This window comes from Myxocyprinus asiaticus, chromosome 15 (assembly GCF_019703515.2).
Source record: "Myxocyprinus asiaticus isolate MX2 ecotype Aquarium Trade chromosome 15, UBuf_Myxa_2, whole genome shotgun sequence".
NCBI lineage: Eukaryota > Metazoa > Chordata > Actinopteri > Cypriniformes > Catostomidae > Myxocyprinus > Myxocyprinus asiaticus.
This window is the reverse complement of record NC_059358.1, coordinates 24,953,472-24,973,252: the sequence shown is the minus strand read 5'-3', so window position 1 is coordinate 24,973,252 and position 19,781 is coordinate 24,953,472. Positions and strand designations below refer to the sequence as shown.

The window sequence follows — 19,781 nt, the reverse complement described above, 5'->3', positions numbered from 1 at the left end:
GGTGGTAAATGCTTTCACTCGTGCTAAATGGCAGGGAAATGTCAACGCATTGTCCAGACTGGTGTCACCTTTAGTCACGCCTCATTTACATACCCTGCAGATCTAGCCAATCTGAATGAATCTTATGAAAGGAGCGAATGCTGATAGGCCATTGTATTCATGACTGCTGGGGATATTTACACCCTGCCACCCACCAAAAGACTGTTATCAGGATTCATTAGTTAGCAAGCAGATTTCATTTTGTGTTTCTCCATGTACTGAGGCCAGAGCACTCAAGCGGTAAGGGCAACCAGGAGCTGTCATGGATACAGTGTAGAATCCACAGATATTAAAAGCCTGAAGATTGTTAGCAAAAAAGTGTGAGTAGATATAGTGCTGTGAATGCCTCAGAAGAGGGGTGGTTTAGCACCAACAAAATGGCCAATTATGGCCACTTGAATAAGCTCATGGATACTATTTCAGCTTTAAGGCCCCAGCATACTCAGAGAGAAGTGCTTCTCCGTTCTTCTCTCAGAGCCAAAAAGAAGGTTGAAACAGCTGAGCAATGACATACTGTTTGCAAACATTAAGACACCGGCCACGCTGCTGGGGGACGCATTTAGAGGAGCATTTAAATATTAGGATGCACCAATCTACATTTAAAACTTAACAAATGTGACTTAAAATATGTTATCAATGACTTCATGCTTCATTCTATGAGAAGAATTCACATTAGATCAGTAAAAGAAGCTGTTTTTACCATATATAATGATTTAAAGTAATATACTGTATATGCAGTAGTTAATGTGTAATTTGTCTAGTTTATATTCTGCATGAATGGCGCTAATGCGCTAACACTATACACGGCCATATTATGCACCAGTTACTCTGTCATTGTAATTTATGATCAGACTGGTACTACTGCAAAAATGGGTGTATAAAAGAGTGTTAATGGGCAGAATACAGACAAAAGAATGATAATAGGCATTTCTTACTTTGGGAAGATGTAAGAATGGCTTTCGGCTGCAGACAGCACATGGGTGAAGCAGCATATGTTATTAGACACTTTTAATAGGCACTGAGAATATTTGAGTAGATTTGATTCCTTTTGTAGACTAATTAAACAAACAAAAAATTGCATGACATGGTTTTGAAAAATGTCTCTATGTGAATGATCGGACAGATATTGGTAAGTTTGCACCAGCTTGCTAATAACCCTACACGCTGGTGTGTTCATGTTGAATGATCTTAACTGAATGGGAATTAGATGTTGGCCTCAAAGTAGGTGGAGCACCAGGTCAAACCTACCGATGACGTGGACCAATGGCAGTAGGTGTTTAGCAACCAGTATGAGGTTCTCCTGAAAGTTTGTGCTTGCGAGCTGTTACAAACTACCGAAACAAACTCAAAAACACCTTTGTTTTGGCTAGAATTTGTTCAAAATTACATAACCCATTCGTTCTTTGATTTCGTATCAATTACGCTAGGGTATTTAAGCTTTTTAGCTGTTAGTTTGTCACCAATTTGCATATGCTTTCTGAATTCTTTTCTGAGTCAAGGTTACAAGAAAAAAGAATGAGAACACAGTACATATCATGTAAAATGAGGGTGACAGAGTGCCATCACTTAAAGGGATTTCAAATTTGAGCAATAGTGACAGCTGGGACAGAAAAAAACAAAAACAAAGGTTATTACATAAAAGGATCTTTAAAAAGAAATTGAAAAAAGATGTAATCAGTTAAAATCGCAGAAAGATTGATGGCGCCAGCAGGAATAAATTCCAAAGATGATAAAAGCTAACCATCATTAAAGGAGACTGCTCTGCTGTTAGCTCGGACTCCAAGGCTATGTTTAACATATTTACCACTTACTAACATAGCGAGAGAACCTTTAATGGATAAGGAATGCATCTGAATGACTGAGTGTCAAAGAAGAGTGCTAAATAAACTGGTAAACTATAAAACGCAGCAGCTGAAGTGTAAAAATATTGGTACAAATTTATAAGAACTTTCTTGAATAAGTCATTGACAAACATAATATAAAGTTTAACAGAACCGCAGTTAATATTTAAATTCCAAATGGAATCCAAAAAATCTGAGACCACTAGTATACATGATTCTTCTTTTTTCTTTTTCTTTTTTTTTTGCCATTTTTCTTTTATTTATTTTTTATTATAAATTATGTAATCAGCATTACAATTTGAGAGAAAAATTGAACTGAAATATTAACACGAATTTTAGAATGTCTTTGTTTCCCTATCTGTCACCCACTCGAAGTTGTGTCGATGTAGTGACACTAGGGGTCACTCTTGGGAGTCCGAGACACCTCTGGTCTTTGATAAAAGGCCAATGAAAATTGGCATACCACTCCCCCGGACATACGGGTATAAAAGGAGCTGGTATGCAACCACTCATTCAGATTTTCTCTTCGGAGCCGAACGGTCATGCTCACTGAGCTGAATTCCCACGACTGTTCATTCACCTCTGCTGGATCTGACGGCGCATTTCAGTGGCTTCTCCCCCCTCTGCACTGGTGCACTGCAGAGAATGCCCCTGGGTGCTTCGGCAGAAATAAAAGAGTATATTTCTCTAAAAGAGTATATGTCTCTAAAAGAGCGGCACACACGGAATGTCTTTTTAAAGACGCCTTTCCCTTTGTGTGTTATTCCTGGTTTCCCTCGTTATCTTTTGCCTTCTGACGGCGACGATCACTGTCTTTCGTGTCTGGGCACTGCCCACACGGAGACAGCGTTCGTGGATGGGTCATGTACTCATTGCGAGAACATGTCCATGGCAACGATGCGGTCGCGGCTTAACTTCGTAAGAAAGCAAGCCACCCCAGAGACTCCCCGCCTCGGTCCTTCTACCCACGGGTATGAGGCCAGCGCGGCTAGCACTGGGGGCAATTTGGGGACCCCAATGGGACCACCTCCGCCGACCACCAGACCTCCCATTCCCCAGCATGCTCGTCTGCCCTAATCGGGCTTCCGGATGAGTCCACCGGCTCATCTCATGGTGAGTTCGACCTCTTATTCAGAGCCCGCGAAGGTGATGAGCTCTCGAGCGCAGCATCAGAGAGCAGGCTCATCCAGTCGGACGTGGAAGCCTCAGCTGGCTCCTCCCTTCGGGTGCGGTCGCCCAGTCACAGGCTGACGTAGAGATGACGACATGCTTTCCCAGGCAGCCGCGAGCGTCAGGCTAGAGTGGAACCCTCCGCTCTCCCCTGAACCCTTGCGGCTCGATGATTGGTTCCTGGGCTCGTGTTACCGCTCAAAGCCATGCCCCGCCCCCGTTCCTTTCTTCCTGGAAGTGTATGAAGAGCTGACAAGGTCGTGGGAGCACTTTTTACTGCCCGGTCCCGATCTTTCAGCTTCCCTGCCCTCACTACCCTCGATGGTGGGGCGGCCAAGGGCTATTCGGCAATCCCCCCGATGGATAAAGGTGTTCGCAGTGCACCTATGCCCGCAGAGTGCCGCCACCATACGCGGGCACCCAAAGCTCCCGTCCAAGGCCTACAGTGCCGCTGGACAAGCCGCCTCCGCCCTGCACGCCATGGCTCTCCTGCAAGTCCACCAAGCCAAGGCGCTAAAGGAACTGCACGAGGGTATTTCCACCCTGGGATTGATGCAGGAGCTGCGCTTGGTGACCGACCTCGCTCTCCGGGCAACAAAGGTCACGGGTGGGCGATGGACCTTGGTGGTCCAGGAACTCCACCTTTGGTTCTACCTGGTCGAGATGGGAGAGGCCGACGAGGCATGGTTCCTTGCTGCCCCCATTTCCCAAGTTGGCCAGTCCGGCGACACCGAGGACTTTGCCCAGCAGTTCTCAGTGGTGAAGTAGCAGATGGAGGTTATCCAGCACATCCTGCCCCGGAACGGCTCAAGATCCCACACCCTGTCTGCTCGTCGCCAAGGGAGTCCCCCTGCGGTGACTGCACCAGCTCTGCCACAGCCCGCCCCTGCAGCCCGGCCCCGGCATGGAGCCCACTGCAGGAAGCAGACGCCACCCGTCTCGCGGCCGCCAAGAACCAGCGAATGGCTTCGAAGCGCCCCTGAGACGGGTGACCCAGGGACGACGAAACCCACTGCTCTGGAGCTGGTAAGCAGACCACTCCATCCCCCGGTCGAGGGCCAGAAGGAGAATCTTTTGTTACCTTTGCATTTAATTGCGCTACATGCCCAAGTGGCTGCAGTACCCAAGAGTTCAGCAAGAACGGTTTCCTTGTTCCCTGGGTCACATACCCGGTGTGCACGGCCATCATCACGACCACCGTCCACCACTCCATTTTGGCAGGTTTGGCGCTCCAGCGGTGGTCTCCCCGCCCATGAGCGCCCAGCTGTGGCACAAATCCACCCCCGATGTGACAGTCTCCACGGGTCACGAGAACAGGCCTCTTCCTCCCCCATCCCAAACTGTTCCGGGGGTGGTCACAAGGAGCCAGGTAAGTACTTCGATGTCCCTGAACTCAGCACGGCCACGACACAGTGTGGCACCTCAGGCTCCACCCCGCCGTGAGGCCCCACCCACCGGTACGTCTGACGAGATTGTCCCTCTGGCCAAGATGAAGAAGGGGTTTTACAGCCCCTACTTCGTCGTACCAAAAAAAGGCGGTGGGTTGCGGCCAATCTTGGACCTGCGAGTACTGAACCAGGCTTTACACAGACTCCCGTCCTAGATGCTGATGCAAAGATGCAAAGACGCTCTAGCGAGCGTCCGGCATCAAGATTGGTTCGCGGCAGTAGACCTGAAGGACGCGTATTTCCACGTTTCGATTCTTCCTCGACACAGACCCTTCCTGCGGTTTGCATTCGAGAGTCGGGCGTATCAGTACAAGGTCCTCCCTTTCGGTCTGTCCTTGTTCCCTTGCATCTTCATGAAGGTCGCAGAGGCAGCCCTTGCCCCGCTAAGGGAAGTGGGCATTTGCATCCTCAACTATCCCGATGGTTGGCTAATTCTAGCTCACTCTCGGGATGTGTTGTGCACACAGGGACCTGGTGCTCTCGCACCTCAGCTGACTAGGGCTTCGGGTCAACTGGGAAAAGAACAAGCTCCTCCCAGTTCAGAGCATCTCTTTTCTCGGTTTGGAGTTGGACTCAGTCTTATTGATGGCGCGCCTCAAGAACGAGCGCACACAGTCGGTGCTGACCTGTTTGAAGGCGTTCAAACAGAAAACAGCAGTTCCACTGAAACTTTTTCAGAAGCTCCTGGGGCATATGGCATCCTCATCGGTGGCCACTCTGCTCGGGTTGTTGCATATGAGACCGCTTCAGCACTGGCTTCAGACTCGAGTCCCGAGATGGGCATGGTGCCGCGGGACACATCGCGTGGCCATCACACTGATCTGTCACTGTCTCTTCAGCCCTTGGACCAACCTCACATTTCTACGGGCAGGCGTTCCCCTAGAACAGGTCTCCAGGCGTGTCGTGGTCATGACAGACACCTCCAAAATGGGCAGGGGCGCTGTTTGCAACGGTTGCAAACCGTTGATCCAGGGCAAGCACGTGTTAGTTCGGACAGACAACTCGGCAACGGTAGCATATGTCAACCATCAAGGCGGTCTGCACTCCCGCTGTATGTCACAACTCACCCGCCGTCTCCTCCTCTGAGTCAGCAGCACCTCAAATCGCTGCCAGCCACTCACATCCCGGGCAACCTCAACACTGCAGCAGATGCGCTGTCATGGCAGGTTACCCTCAGGGGAGAGTGGAAACTCCACCCTCAGGTGGTCCAGCTGATCTGAAGTCGATTCGGACAGGCACAGGTAGACCTGTTCACCTCCCAGGAATCCTCCCACTGCCTGCTCTGGTACGCCCTGGCCGAGGCACCTCTCGGTATAGATGAGCATATGGCAAATTCCCCTGAGGAAGGACCTTCTTTCTCAGGGATGGGGCACCATCTGGCACCCACGACCAGACATCTGGAATCTCCATGTCTGGCCCCTGGATGGAACGCGGAAGACCTAAGCGGTCTACCACCCGCGGTGATAGACACGATCGCTCAGGCTAGGGCCCCTTCTAAGAGGTGCCTGTATGCCTTTAAGTGGCGTCTGTTTGCTAAGTTGTGTTCTTCCCGACAGGAAGACCTCCAGAGATGTGCAGTCAGATTGGTGCTTTCCTTCCTGCAGGAGAGGAGGGAAGGGTGGCTGTCCCCTTCCACCTTGAAGGTGTATGTAACCGCTATAGTGGCACAAGTCCTTAGGGAAGCACAACCTGATCATCAGGTTCCTGAGAGGCGCCAGGAGGCTGAATCCCTCCAGACCATGCCTCGTTCCCTCTTGGGACCTCTCTGTAGTTCTTCAGGGTCTACCCCCTTTGAGCCTTTGCAGTCAGCTGTGCTTAAGGCACTCTCCTTGAAGACTGCCCTCCTGACTGCGCTCACTTCTATCAAGAGTGTAGGAGACCTGCAAGCGTTCTCTGTCAGCGAAATGTGCCTGGAGTTCGGTCCGGGCTACTCTGATCCTGAGACCCCGACCGGGCTATGTGCCCAAGGTTCCCACGACCCCTTTTAGGGACCAGGTGGTGAACCTGCAAGCGCTGCCCCAGGAGGAGGCAGACCCAGCCCTGACGTTGCTGTGTCCGGTGCGCACTTTACGCATCTATTTGGATCGCACGCAGAGCTTTAGGGTCTGTGAGCAACTCTTTGTCTGATTTGGTGCACAGCAGAAAGGAAGCGCTGTCTCCAAGCAGAGGATCGCCCACTGGCTCATTGACGCCATAATTATGGCATATCACGCCCAGGACATACTGCCCCCGGTAGGGCTATGAGCCCATTCTACCAGGGGTGTAGCGGCCTCCTGGGCCTTGGGCAGGGGCGCCTCTCTAACAGACATTGCAGAGCAGCAGGCTGGGCAACACCCAACACCTTTGCCAGGTTCTACAACCTCCGGGTGGAACCGGTTTCGTCCCGTGTAGTGGTACGCACAAGCAGGTAAGTCCGGGACAGCCGGCTGGGTGTATCACATGCACATAGTGCCTTTCACCTCCCCTGAGCTGAAAACGTGCACCGTTAACTCCCAGTAGTGTTCACAAACTGTGTTCCCTGGTTGACATCCTCCGAGCCCTGTGGCAGTCGAGTTTTCAGAGAGACTCACTGCCGGCCCAGTACACGTGCTAACTAAAGCTCTGTACTGTGGTAGGTGCTCCGCATGTGGCAGTTCTACGTAGGTAACCCCATGCGATGTATATCTTCCGCTAATTAGTTTCCCTGTTGGCAAACTACATCTTCCTTGGGCAGAGGCTCCTCTGCCCCAGTCTCCATGCTTGAAGTAACTCCTCCCCCGTAGGGTAGGACCTACCATGGGACTTCTCCAAATGGCATACTTCCGACATAGCTCGGCAAGACCATGTGACGTATTTCCACTTAAATACCCCCCCACTCTCTGGGCAAGGTGTGGTCTCCGTGGTGTCCTCCCCATAGGAGGGACCCCCCCCGACTAGACCTGGTCAGCCCAGTCGGATAATCCCCCTTTTTTTAGGTAGTGGGAAAAAAAAGGGGATAAGAGGCCACGACTGGGCTAGCCCGTCTTTTGGGTAGTCGACTTGTCCCAAAGGGCCATTCGACACTCATAACAGTGTTGGGGGAGGTTACGTGTTGGCCTGCTGCGCTGGCTACGAGGCACACGGTGGTCTGCCCGTCACACACTGCCAGTTTACGTAACACAGTTCTGCCAGTTGCGGCGTTTTGTATAGGGACCCCTAGTGTCATTACATCGACACAACGTTGAGTGAGTGACAGACAGGGAATGTCCTGGTTACTTGCGTAACCTCCGTTCCCTGATGGAGAGAACAAGACGTTGTGTCCCTCCTGCCACAACACTGAACTACCCGCTGAAATGGCCGGGACCTTGTCTCGACCTCAGCATAAAACCTGAATGAGTGGTTGCATACCAGCTCCTTTTATACCTGTATGTCTGGGGGAGTGGTATGCAAATACCACTCGCCAATTTTCATTGGCCTTTTATCAAAGACCAGAGGTGTCTTGGGCTCCCAAGAGTGACCCCTAGTGTCACTACATCGACACAACGTCTTGTTCCCTCCATCAGGGAACGGAGGTTACGCAAGTAACCAGGACAATCTCATTCCATAGAACTATGAGCATCCCTGCTGTTAATGGTGGCAATGGAGGTTTTTCTTTATTTGGCTACCATATGCAACATAAAATAATTATCATATGACAATAGCCTCCTCCCCTATCCAGTTCAGTTTACATTTCTGTCACAGAGAATTGAGTTGAATGCATAGGTACACTATTAGGTTGGGCATCGATCATAATTTTAGAAAAATATACAACATACATTTTGACATGTTACTTGAGCATGTAACTTAAATGTCCTTTTTTCTCTCCTGACAAGTCACTTTTTTTACTCGGACAAGTGAATGACCAATTTACTTGTCTGGAGGACAAGCACATGACAATGCTTAATGTTGAGCTCTGGCTTAAATGTATGCTCTAGTCAATTTTGTGTTTTGACCATTCGTGAACTGCGTTAAACTTGTTTATGCTTTGTGGGTGTGACTTTTTTGCAGTGTCATCACCATTCATATATATAAAACCAATGTGATTATGATTAAATTACAACTAGAGCACAAAATTTTTTGTAAGAGCACAAAATTCTTCATAGATCTAGCCTCTTAATTTTGCACTCAAAGTCCACCAGATTCATGCATTTAACTTTAAAACGTACAAAATGTTTTCACAGGGGAGCATGTGAGACCCCTCTAGAGGGTGTGAGGTCCACCCACCACAGTCTCACAAAATCCTGTGGGAAACACTGACATCAAAGTTTAAAACATTTGTGTATGTGATCTGGAATAATTATGAGATGAACTAATGATTAGCTAAGCATTATGACACAATAATATTTGTTAATTGAAATTTCTTGGAAAGACATCAGACACTTTTTACAGCCTGTTTTGTAACATAAATAGCAGTTAAATGGTCAAATCAGTGAAGCGAATTAAAGGAAGTCATTGTGTTCTATTACATTAATCTCTTTTGTCCTAATAAAATATTTGACTAATTGGCCCTAAATATCCCCAGCATAAGCCATCTTTAAGCTAAACAGCAGTCATGGCAGTAGGCATAATAAAATAATTTTGACAAAACAACATCATTAGAAAACTTGGGGTGATGTCATCTTTATGGGAATAGAATACATGTCTTAACTTGATTCACTGTTGGAGTTGTGAAAACTATAGCACATGAGCTCACCTCGCGTTCCATTGAAAAAGAGTGTTTGTCTGCGTGGGTTTTGGATGACCACAATAGAGCCATCATAGTTCTGGAGACGACAGGAGATCTGTGCTGTCCCCCCCTCCAGCACTGTCACGTTCTCAGCCTGTACCGCCTGCCCCCGTGCTGAGAGACACACAGAGAGAGAGAGTGCGAGGAGTAGACAATTAATAGAGAACTCTCATTTAATTAAATGAATCATTGATAGACATAGTTTTGATAGACAGAAGGAGAAAAGATGGAGCGAATGCAAAGACAGCAATGCCTCAGTGACCAATTAACACCAAGCTCACGCAACTACTCCACCTTTTGTACTTAGAAGTGTGAACTATGCAAAAGAGGACAGAGCAAAAAAGAAAAAAAAGAATAATGAGAGACTGATAGATAGATAGACAGAAGCAGTGACGGAGAGAGAAAAGGCAAGAAAAGGATCCTAATTAAGTGTTGGTACAACCAATAACATCATTATCTTATCCATTTCTGTGGGCTGACACACTTCTCTCTTCTGTCTACTCAGGCTGACACTCAGCTCATAAGAGCAGCGGTGATGACAGCTCTTTTTCGAGAATGAGATCAGTCATATGTAGGGAACACAGAACATCACTAATAGCACTTGGCATGCTAAATTTAAACAAAACACATCTTAATGGCCAATTGAATGCAACAGTGTTCTGGGTGACACTCTGCAGCCAACATGGACTGTTAATTTTTATTTGGGCAGTACAGAGAAGGCTGAAGATGAGGTCATCACTGCTGGCCTGAGCATGTTGCAGAAACTCACAGCACATCATTAGTTTGTGTCGAGAGTCTGTCTCTGGTGGATGGTAATGATTTGCAAGCCTGACACCAAGGCACTAAGTTCTTCAACAGAACAGTGACTCAATCTTCTGACATCACTGTGACAGATAACTAGGGTAAAATTGTTACATTGGTTGATTTGCTGAGACCTGTCTCCTCTGCATCTCTGCTTTCACCGAAGTAGTCCAAGATGTCTGACAAGACTATGTGTTTGGCATGGCATCTGACATGCTACAGACATGCTGTAAGGTAGTGTTTATAAATCCTGGTCCTCAAGGACACCAGCACTGCACATTCTGGTTGATTCCCTTACCTGACACACCCATTTCAGGTCTTGGAGTTTCTACTAATGAGCTAATCAGTAGAATCAGGTGTGTTAGATAAGGGAAACATTCAAAATGTGAAGTAATGGGGTCCTCCAGGACCAAGATTCTTGTTGAGAAACAAGCTGCTGTAAGGATGATGTACGAGACGACTGTGATGAATGTCACTCGCATTTGCAGTCTAACAGCGGGTTCACAAATCCTCCGTGAGTGTGGCGTGAGCGGCGTGTGGGCGGGGCGGTCGTGTTGGACATTCACATTGGCCGCGTCTCTTCCGCAAGAAACAGCAGCGCCTCTGCGCAGAAAATAAAAGTTATCTATGGGGTCCTAAACCACATTTTTTTCTTGAATAAGATCATAATAAGCTGAGGTTATTGCTGCTTCATGGACAACAGCGGGCAACGTTAATCGTTTTGACACCAGTCTGGGGGGCAGAGTATGCCTTGATCGTTTTGCTGCCAGTCAGGATGGTGGCATCAGAAGTTTCTGGGGGGCTGGATGCAAATCTAGAGGGGCAATGATCTTTGGTGGGGCACTTGTATGTTTTGGGGTGGGGGGCAACGTTGATCGTTTCACCATCAGTCTGGGGAGTGGAGTGCTCCTTGAACTCTTTGCTGCCAGTCAGGATGGTGGCATCAGAAGTTCTGGGGGGCTGAAGGCAAATCTATAGAGTCTCTATCAAATCTTAGGACTGTTACATGAGGAGTTTGTGCCGTATGTGTTTAAAGACAGAAAAGACACAAAATACATTAAGTTCAGGAGGGAAATAAAGAACAGTCTATAAAGGTGCGAGACCGAATCATTTAAATTTAATTCTGTCAGGTTCTATCTATCTTAAAGTACTCTTGTCTTAAATTCAGCACAGAGGGAGAGTGGGTTAATAAAACATTGACAGGTGAGGTATGGAGCCGAAATAAAGAGAAGTGAAAAGGGAGGAAAATGAGAGACAGTGATTGAGGACGTCCCAGAATTTTGCACAATTGCTATTGTAATTGTGGCCATTATTACACATCAATATTGTGATTCATATCACGACAATCGCCACCGCCATTGCTATCCCAATTATTATTCTAATGACTGTTATTACTCAGCACTTGGCCGCCATTGTTTTAATGGCTCCTAATTGTTCCAACAGCACTATACATCAAGAGAAGCCCTGTGAATGCATGGATGGCAATTAAAAACCTGATTCAAACCTAACTGAACTCAAACAAGTGTGGCCAAATTTCCGACAAAAGTAGCTAAATGCGTTTGATTGAGAAGTCAAACAAAACACGGCTAATTGAGCTTCCGTTAAATGCACTCTGTCGCACGCCAGCTGTCTCCTCTTCATGTAAATGACCAAAATAAAGGGACGCGAACAGGAAAACAAATGGCACAAAGGGAGGGGAGCGTGCCATGACGCCAATACAGAATTTGAGAAACCTGCCAACTCGCCATTGGGGGAAGAGTGAGAAAAAGAGAGTAATATAGATAGAGTGAGGCAGAGAGTGAGATATAAAGACAGCTGTGGCGTTTGAACAGATTCACAGCTGTGAGGAAAATATTGAAGGGTTGGCTGAACTCGCTACACAAGCTTAATCACTACTACTTGTGTGGGAGTTGTTTATGGTCATATCTGCATTGTGAACACAGAAGTTTATGAGTACCAACAGTCAGGCAAACACAAGAAACAACACCTCCTGAGATGGACTAATCTTGAGCCTCCTAGAATGAAGCCATAATAAAATAGTAGACATTCTTAGAATTGGATTATACATGAAAATAAAGTGATCTATAACAGACTGGAAATTGGGGGCTGGTCCAGGGATGCACAGTTCATATTTTGTCCAGATGAGGGCAACCTTTTATGTTTCTAATACATAAGAAATGTATTTTTGCACGACTGCCCTTTAAAGGGGTCATGAACTGAGAAATCAAAATTCCGTTGATCTTTTGAAATATAAGAGGTCATTGTACTATAAAAACATCCTGTAAGTTTCAGAACTCAAAACTTTCTCGTTAGTCTAAAAACAGCTTATATTGAAGCCAATCTGCCAAAACAACAGGATGTGGAATGTGGCACTTTATTACGTAATAGTGTGACTAAACACCGCCTCCGCAAAAGAAGATCAATGCCTGCTTCTACATCACTGCCTGTTTAGCCCCGCCCACCGATTCACGCATGTAGTAGGTAAATAACGAGAGAGGCAAACGCAGGTCTATGCAGAAACCAAATGATAAAGATGGCCCCGGAGACAACAAGACGCTGTGCATTGCCAAGTTGTGGAAAAACACAGTCTTTGCATTGCCTTCCTTCTGATCCCAACATTAGGAATGAGTGGATGAACTTTATTTTTAATGAAGTTCCAGACTGCGTCAGTAAGAACTTGGTCCTTTGTTCACTCCATTTTACTGCAGATTCGTTTACAAAAAAGGCACAATTCGACGCAGGATTTTCAGAAAGATTGAAACTAAAAGACGATGCTGTGTCGACTATATTGGATCTGACAGTAATGTCGCACCACACAAGTGTGAGTAACTGTTTTTATTACATGGTCACTATTGCTTTGTCTGTTATTACAGATCGTTTGACATGAACTGTGTATTTATGTGTTTTTAACCTAAATCACAGCAGCGTCCATCTATGAATAATGTACGATTTTTAAATATGCAAAACTGTTAGCCAGTCATACCAGTGGGCGTTTACTTACGAGTCTACAATCCGCCACGCCTATTCAAACGGTGTGTTACAATGAGGCGGGTCAAAACAGGACAGAAAATAGCCTATTACTTCTAAATTATGATGTTTTTTGATGTAAAAATCTTGATAACATTATAAGTGAACCTCAGAGAACAGTACAAAATAATAAAAAAAAAGGCAGTTCATGACCCCTTTAAGGAATAGAGCAAAAGAGTTTTCATTTACTGGGCCTTTATACCGAAGAAAATGGCTATAATTTCAGAATGAATGAGGAAATAAATAAATAATATGGTTGAATAAATAAACAAGGCAGCATCATGGCAGTGTAATGGTCCTAGGGAAGCTGTAGTGAGTTATGCTATGTAGGTGAGCTGAATTTAGGGAGCTGGCAGAAAGCCGGATACAGGGCTGGACAATGAGCAACTACCCTGCTCAAGATTAACCAGCTGAATTATAGTGTATAATCCACAAGGCACCCACAAAGACACCACACACACACAGACTATATATTCACATTTCGAATCCACAAATGAATTAGCAGATATCCACGCAGAAGATTAAGACATCCCCAAAGATTCCTGTCAAAGTTTAACAATACTCATGTTATCAAGACATTAAGACTTTCTTTGATTCTCTCCTGTAATCCAATTTCACATCAGTCTTTTCCTCTCACTCTGTAAGTGCCTGATATCTTCATAATTCGAGTCACATCACTCTCTCTCTCTCTTGTTTTGTTTTTCTTGCCATGCCTCTCCAAAAGCTGAAGCTGCCCAATTTATGTCACCTTAACCTATTGTGTACTGTGTGTGTTTATTGGTGTTTTCAGGTAATCAGTGAGCTGGTTTGGTGGAAAAGCTGACAAACTGCTCCTATCTTTTACAAACATGCTCCTTATCCTCTTCCTCTTTCACTCTGGTTCAAAATTAATACTATCTCTCTATTGAATCTCACTCTCTGGCAGTCATATCCAGAAAAACAAAACCAAAAACAAACAAACAAACGAACAACAACAAAAAACAAAAACAGTCAAGCCATAAATAACAATCCTTTGCAAATCCCTTCTCTTCCTTATTATCCCGATCTGTCGCTGTCTTATTCCTGGTCTTCCTTTTCTCTTCCAACTCCCAGCTTCTTTTCTTCATTTCGCTTTCTGCTCCTCTCTAAAACTCATAATTCCCCCTCCTACCACCTGATTTTCCTGACTAATCTCATTTCTTCCCTCTTTCACACCTACACATGCTGCCTCACCTCCTCTTTTACATCAAGCCATCTCTTTTTTTCTTCCTTTCCCCCCTCTTTTTCTCCTTCTTGTCTCCCTAACCCTCACACTAAGCTCCTTCTTCCTCTGTAACTGCTGTCATCCTCTGCTTTCTCTCTCTGGTTTTCTCCTCTCCCTTCAAGGCATGTAACCTCTCCTAAACTTTTCCTCTCAGTCTCCTCTACTTCACATTTTCTTAACTTTCCTCCTCTTTATCTCTTTGCCATGAATTCCTCATCATCACTATATCTCTCCTCTCTCTCCCTAGCTATCTCTCCAGTGAGGGCCCTGTTTATTTCCATCTCTCTCTCCTTCAGAAAATGTGATTTGTTCTGCAGCTCAGCTTTGCAGTATAATCATCCAGCTTTGTCCAGGAGAGAGAGAGAGAGAGAGAGAGAGAGAGAGTAAAAAGGACATGAACAAGACTCAAATGCAAAGAGGGGACAATATGGACTGAACATCCATCTCTTGTATCTTTGTTTGCCTCTTTGATGTTCATTATTCCATTCTTTCTTCTTACCTTCCTACAAAATGTGAATAATGCAGTGACTTTCAGGAAGAGACAGTGTTTTAAAGCAATTACTAAAGGATATTTTCAGGTTGGAATCTGTTTTTCTAACCAAATCTAACCAGTTACAGGGCCATTTACTCTCCCTCATGTCATTTCAAACCAGTATGACTTTCTTCTGTGGAATACAGGAGAAGAAATTTGGAAGAATGCTGATGCTGCTTTTTCCTTCACAATGGAAGTGAATGGTGACTGAGGTTGTAATTCCCTAATGTTCTGTCTAACATCTCCTTTTGTGTGTTTCATGGAAGAAACAATGTCATATGGGTTAGAAGCAACATGAGAGTAAGTACATCATGACAGGACTTTGGCGATGTAATATACAATATTCATTGTAATGGTAAGTGCTTGAGCGGTCTACTGTTGCTGTGGTCACCTAATCACTCATCGGGTTAACGCAATTTCTGTTTGCAAGTGTCTATTAGCAGTTAGTTAAAATGCACACTCTGATTAACTCAATCAGTAATCTAAGGTTGTAACTTACTTTGTTTGAAAATGTTGAAACATACAGTTTATTTTAAAAGAATATGTACTTTTAAGAACCCTCCACCACCTCTTAACTCTCACGCTGCTTTCCAATTTTCTCTCTCTTTTCCATTTCCCTATTCAAACGTTATCCTGAAACACCAAACAACTTTTTCCTATAGCATTTTATTTATTTTATCTATTTATGATGTTTATTCTTTCAATCCCAGTTCCATCTCTCCATCTGCTCATCATCTGTGATTTCTCCCTCCTGTTCTTCCTTATCTCTTCTCCTCGCCATAACTGCGGCACTCTCTCTTTCTTTTGACCTTCATGTTTTATGCTCCCCTGTCCTATCACAATATTTCAGTCATATCTCCTTCTCCTCACTCCATTATCATCCCTCGCACACTCTCTCTCCATCCCTTCATTTCTCTAGATTGCCTCTCTCTACCAGGTTATTCTGTCCCTGGTTTCTGCGGTTTCTATAAGTGTGGGTGTGTATGTTCTGTGGTTTTTCCGTTTGAAGACCCCAATGCGTTCCTGACATGCTGTGTCTGAGTTGCAACATTTGCAGCTAAGCATAACAAAGGGGGCTTATTTACAGGGCAATTACACCAGGCTAGCCTGAGAGAGTTAGCCTATGGCCAGCACAGAAACCCAGACCATCACAATTCCTCCCCACACATACTCAGCCAGCCAACCTGGCTCCCATGCCCACCAGCATCTAAAATTCAACCGCAAATAAAAAATAAAAAAATGCTTTATTGGCGAGAATTACATAACAGCAAATGCTGCCAAGTCTAAAGACCCATTCTTTATCTGTCCTTCCCTCTATCTCTCTCTCTCTTTCTCTCTCACTCACACACGCAGAGAATGATCTTTTGCTTCTGATATATTATAAATGTTCACTTTTGCTCCTGCTGACAAGGCCACGGAGCCTAAATATGTTGGTTATTAAAAGGGAGAGTAAAACAGCCAGAGAAATCTGAAGAAAAGAGGAGAGCAAATCTGTCATTTCATCCCATGAAAGTGAGTCCCTAGGTGAAGGAACAACAACAATGTCCTTGCTGAGTTCTAAGTGCAAATACTTTGGGAAATACACCAATTACACCACAGAATTCTCAATCAAAGTTTCCATCGAGTGCTTTGAGATTTTTCTTGAATACTAGTTCTCTGTAATGGCAAACATCCCTCAGTGAGTTTGAGGTTATCCTTCATAAAGCGACTGTCATATCTACTTCTTCTATTTCCTATCCCTTCTGTGTCCCTACAGAGTGCATGCTTACGTTCATTTTGTCCCACTCTTGCTCACTCACTTACTCCCTCATTGTTGTACAGCCGTTTCCTTTCTCTCCAGTGTTCTGCACATATCAGTGATTGCATTAACAATTCTATCTCAACTGCAGGCTCTCGGTTTACCGCTCTACTTCCTCACTTTCTACCAGACCTTCTGTTCTCTGCTCTAAAGTTTTAGTACATTCCTCTTCAACTTTTTTTTGCTTCTCTAGCTCTGTCCATTTTTTGTGTTCAGTCCACATTCATCTCACAATTGCGTTTATGACACTATCATTTAGGTGTAAGGTTTAGGGCGGGGAGGTAGGTTTTGTTGCTTTAAAACTCGAAATAGCATAAACCTTAAAAACCTTATCTGTTTGGGAAAACTAATGTTTGGGAAAACGTTTAACTTTTTAGTACCACACAGTGGACATTTCACCTCGAAACTGCCGCAGTATGTGTAATAAACCACGTAATATTATTCGCAAAAATTTCGCCACAGTCATGTAATTTTCATGAGATCAGGATATAAATGTGCATAGTACAACCCTCTCAGAGAACTTACATTTTTAATTTCAATCCATTTAAAGCACCACCACTACAGCCATACACATGCAAATAGATGTCTTTGCCCATTGAGTTGCGACTCACACTCTTTTTTGAGTTGCATTTTTAGGATGGCATGTAAAGTTAAAAATACATCCACTTTTAATTGATATGCTTCTCGAGACACCTGCATTCTTTTCCATTCCTCTGCACTTTGTCCCACTGTTTTTGATTGCATATTATTTTAAGGCCCCCTCAGAAACGTTATCCAGGGCTTCCTCGAAACCGATTAGCTTGACTAGTCTTCCATGCGACCCACAGACTGGTCAACTGTGAAAATATGTAGTTTTGCACATCCCTTGCAAATGCCTTCTCTGATCCCTCAATCATAAATCTGCCAGCTGGCTCGACCTCCATTCTTTTCTGACTGTATCCTCTTTTCCTCCTCTCTCGCTCTCTTTTCACACACACTCACTCTTTCCCATAAATTATCTACCTCTGAGGCAGAGCAAGCAGTGAGAGAGAAGGACAGAGCGAAGTGTCTGAGGAGACAGGCACTGTCGAAAATAAAGAGAGAGGGAGAGACTGTGAGCATAGTGGAAAGAGAGATGAGAAAGATAAAGAGAAATTAAAGTAGCTATGAAAGTGTTTCATAGGGTTATAGATAGAGAGGAAGATTAATTTCAAGGTGTGTCCAGAAATTACTGAGAGATTTTCACACAGAGAAGGACTGATGGAGAAACAGAGGAAAAGACAAAATAAATGGTGGAAATGTGACGACTCACGGCAGAGGGAGAGCAAAACGAGGGAGCGCAGCAGGAGGGAAGGAGTGGAGGAGAGCAGGAGAGATCGCTGGCCTGGTCTCATTGTGTATTGAGGCTCAGTAGCTGATCAATGAGGCCTCTGTGGCTGTTGACTGCACAATTCACCACATACATACACACACTCACACACCCGACAGCTGAACAACAAAATTACTACACTACTACACTAAACACCAGTGCTCTTTAAGCGCAGGTTTAACTAAATCACTTAAGCAGCCGCGTTTGAGAATTCAAGCAACTAATATCACATGCAATAATAACCAACTGAACTCAGCTAATTAAAATGATCCAATCTCCATGTTTAAAGAGTAAGAAAACGTTCACGTTGAATGGCAATTTCCACACTAAAATTTCTGATTAATAAGGCAAACCACTTATTAGCACTCAAAGACTGAGCTAAATTTTTACAGTAGTAGTTACTTTAGATAATATTACACTTCATATTCAGAAGGCTGTTATTTTCATATTCCACACTGTCGCCAGCTAAGAATACTCTCTGAGAACACATCACAGAATAAATACCAGAAATTCTTGTTTTACACCTTGCTGTCGCTTGTGTGTTACTGTGAGCACAGTTTGTTTTTCTGTACGGCGATGAATCAGAGCCTGCTGAGATTCACTTTGTCATAACGCACACCTTGGTGCCAGCATGACGATGTGATACTGCAAACATAGTTTTGCTCACCGAAACAACCATAAATCAATGTGCAATCATGTCTGCCAACAGTTTTCACCAGATTTAAAATGAATTAAACTGCTTTTAAAATGTGAGAAATCAAACAACAGTCAATCAACTTTAGAAAGGCACATAAACAGCTGCACACAAGAACAGATGTATTTGCAGGTGCTAAACTTTGTTTATCACCTGCTTATTACTGTGTTAATACATAGTAATAAACCATAAACATGTTTATTACATGCATATTACTATGTTACTATATAGTAATAAAACACCTAATGTTTAATAGGCTATGCAACATTAAATCAATCACACACAGCACATACTAAACTGAGAATCCTGAGCAAAACGTGCATAAACAGCTCAACAAAGTCAAGCCTGATCCCTAAAGATCAGAGATCTATGAGCCTGAGTGTCTGTGCAGGTCTCCTAAAGCTCAGAACAGCAGATCATGCTAGTCTTCTAAGCACACCCTGATACCGAACACAGCCAGGTTCCACAGTCACACAAACACTCACACTGATTGACAGGGCTAATATCCACTGTCACGGAACGTAAGGGAGTGTGTACAGGAGCACAACAAATCTTCCAAATCGATTCTACCCAAACCACAGTCACACAAAGTCTCTAGTTCCATCAAGGTCAGGTCAAAGTTAGTCCGTCTCTCCTTTCCTTTCCTGTTTCTGTCTCTCTTTCGATCTGTCCATCTGTGTATGGTCACAAAGTGTTGTGGCGTGGTTGTCCTCTTCTCTGTAATTGTGCTTTAATGTTGCTTTTCTTCCTTTTTTCAACACAATGCTCTTTCGTAGTCTTAAACCCCTGCTACTGATCTACTAATCTGCTTGCTGTTTATATAACCCCTCCTGATACTGCACAGCCAATTTTGGAGGAGCACCCTTATATGTGTGATTGTGTGTGTGTGTGTGTGTGTGTGTGTGCAGATGCATACTCCACATATCAGTAATTTTTTGCAAAGGGCAAGGGAGGGTATGAAGTCTACAATAGCACTCATTCAGAAACCCAAACAGTTAGTCAGAGAGCTTCAGTCTCTTTCACACTCACACCAACAGTGTGTGTGTGTTTTGTCAAAGCTCTCTGGGTCATTAGGCTCTTTCTGATCAGCCTTTATCTGTCTGCCACACAGAGTGTG

General features: G+C 44.7%; 1 protein-coding gene across 4 annotated transcripts in view; it reads right to left on the bottom strand.

Annotated features, from left to right (window-relative positions):
* Window positions 1–19,781, bottom strand: part of LOC127452438 (cell adhesion molecule 4-like) — a 201,384-nt gene that overhangs the window by 52,143 nt on the left and 129,460 nt on the right. For 2 of the 4 annotated variants that reach the window (XM_051717877.1, XM_051717879.1), the window contains exon 2: window positions 9,189–9,335. In XM_051717877.1, coding sequence (XP_051573837.1) covers window positions 9,189–9,335 — 147 coding nt within the window. Of the gene's footprint in view, window positions 1–9,188; window positions 9,336–17,913; window positions 19,509–19,781 lie in introns of those variants that run through there. The other 2 variants (XM_051717876.1, XM_051717878.1) reach the window with 2 other exon arrangements.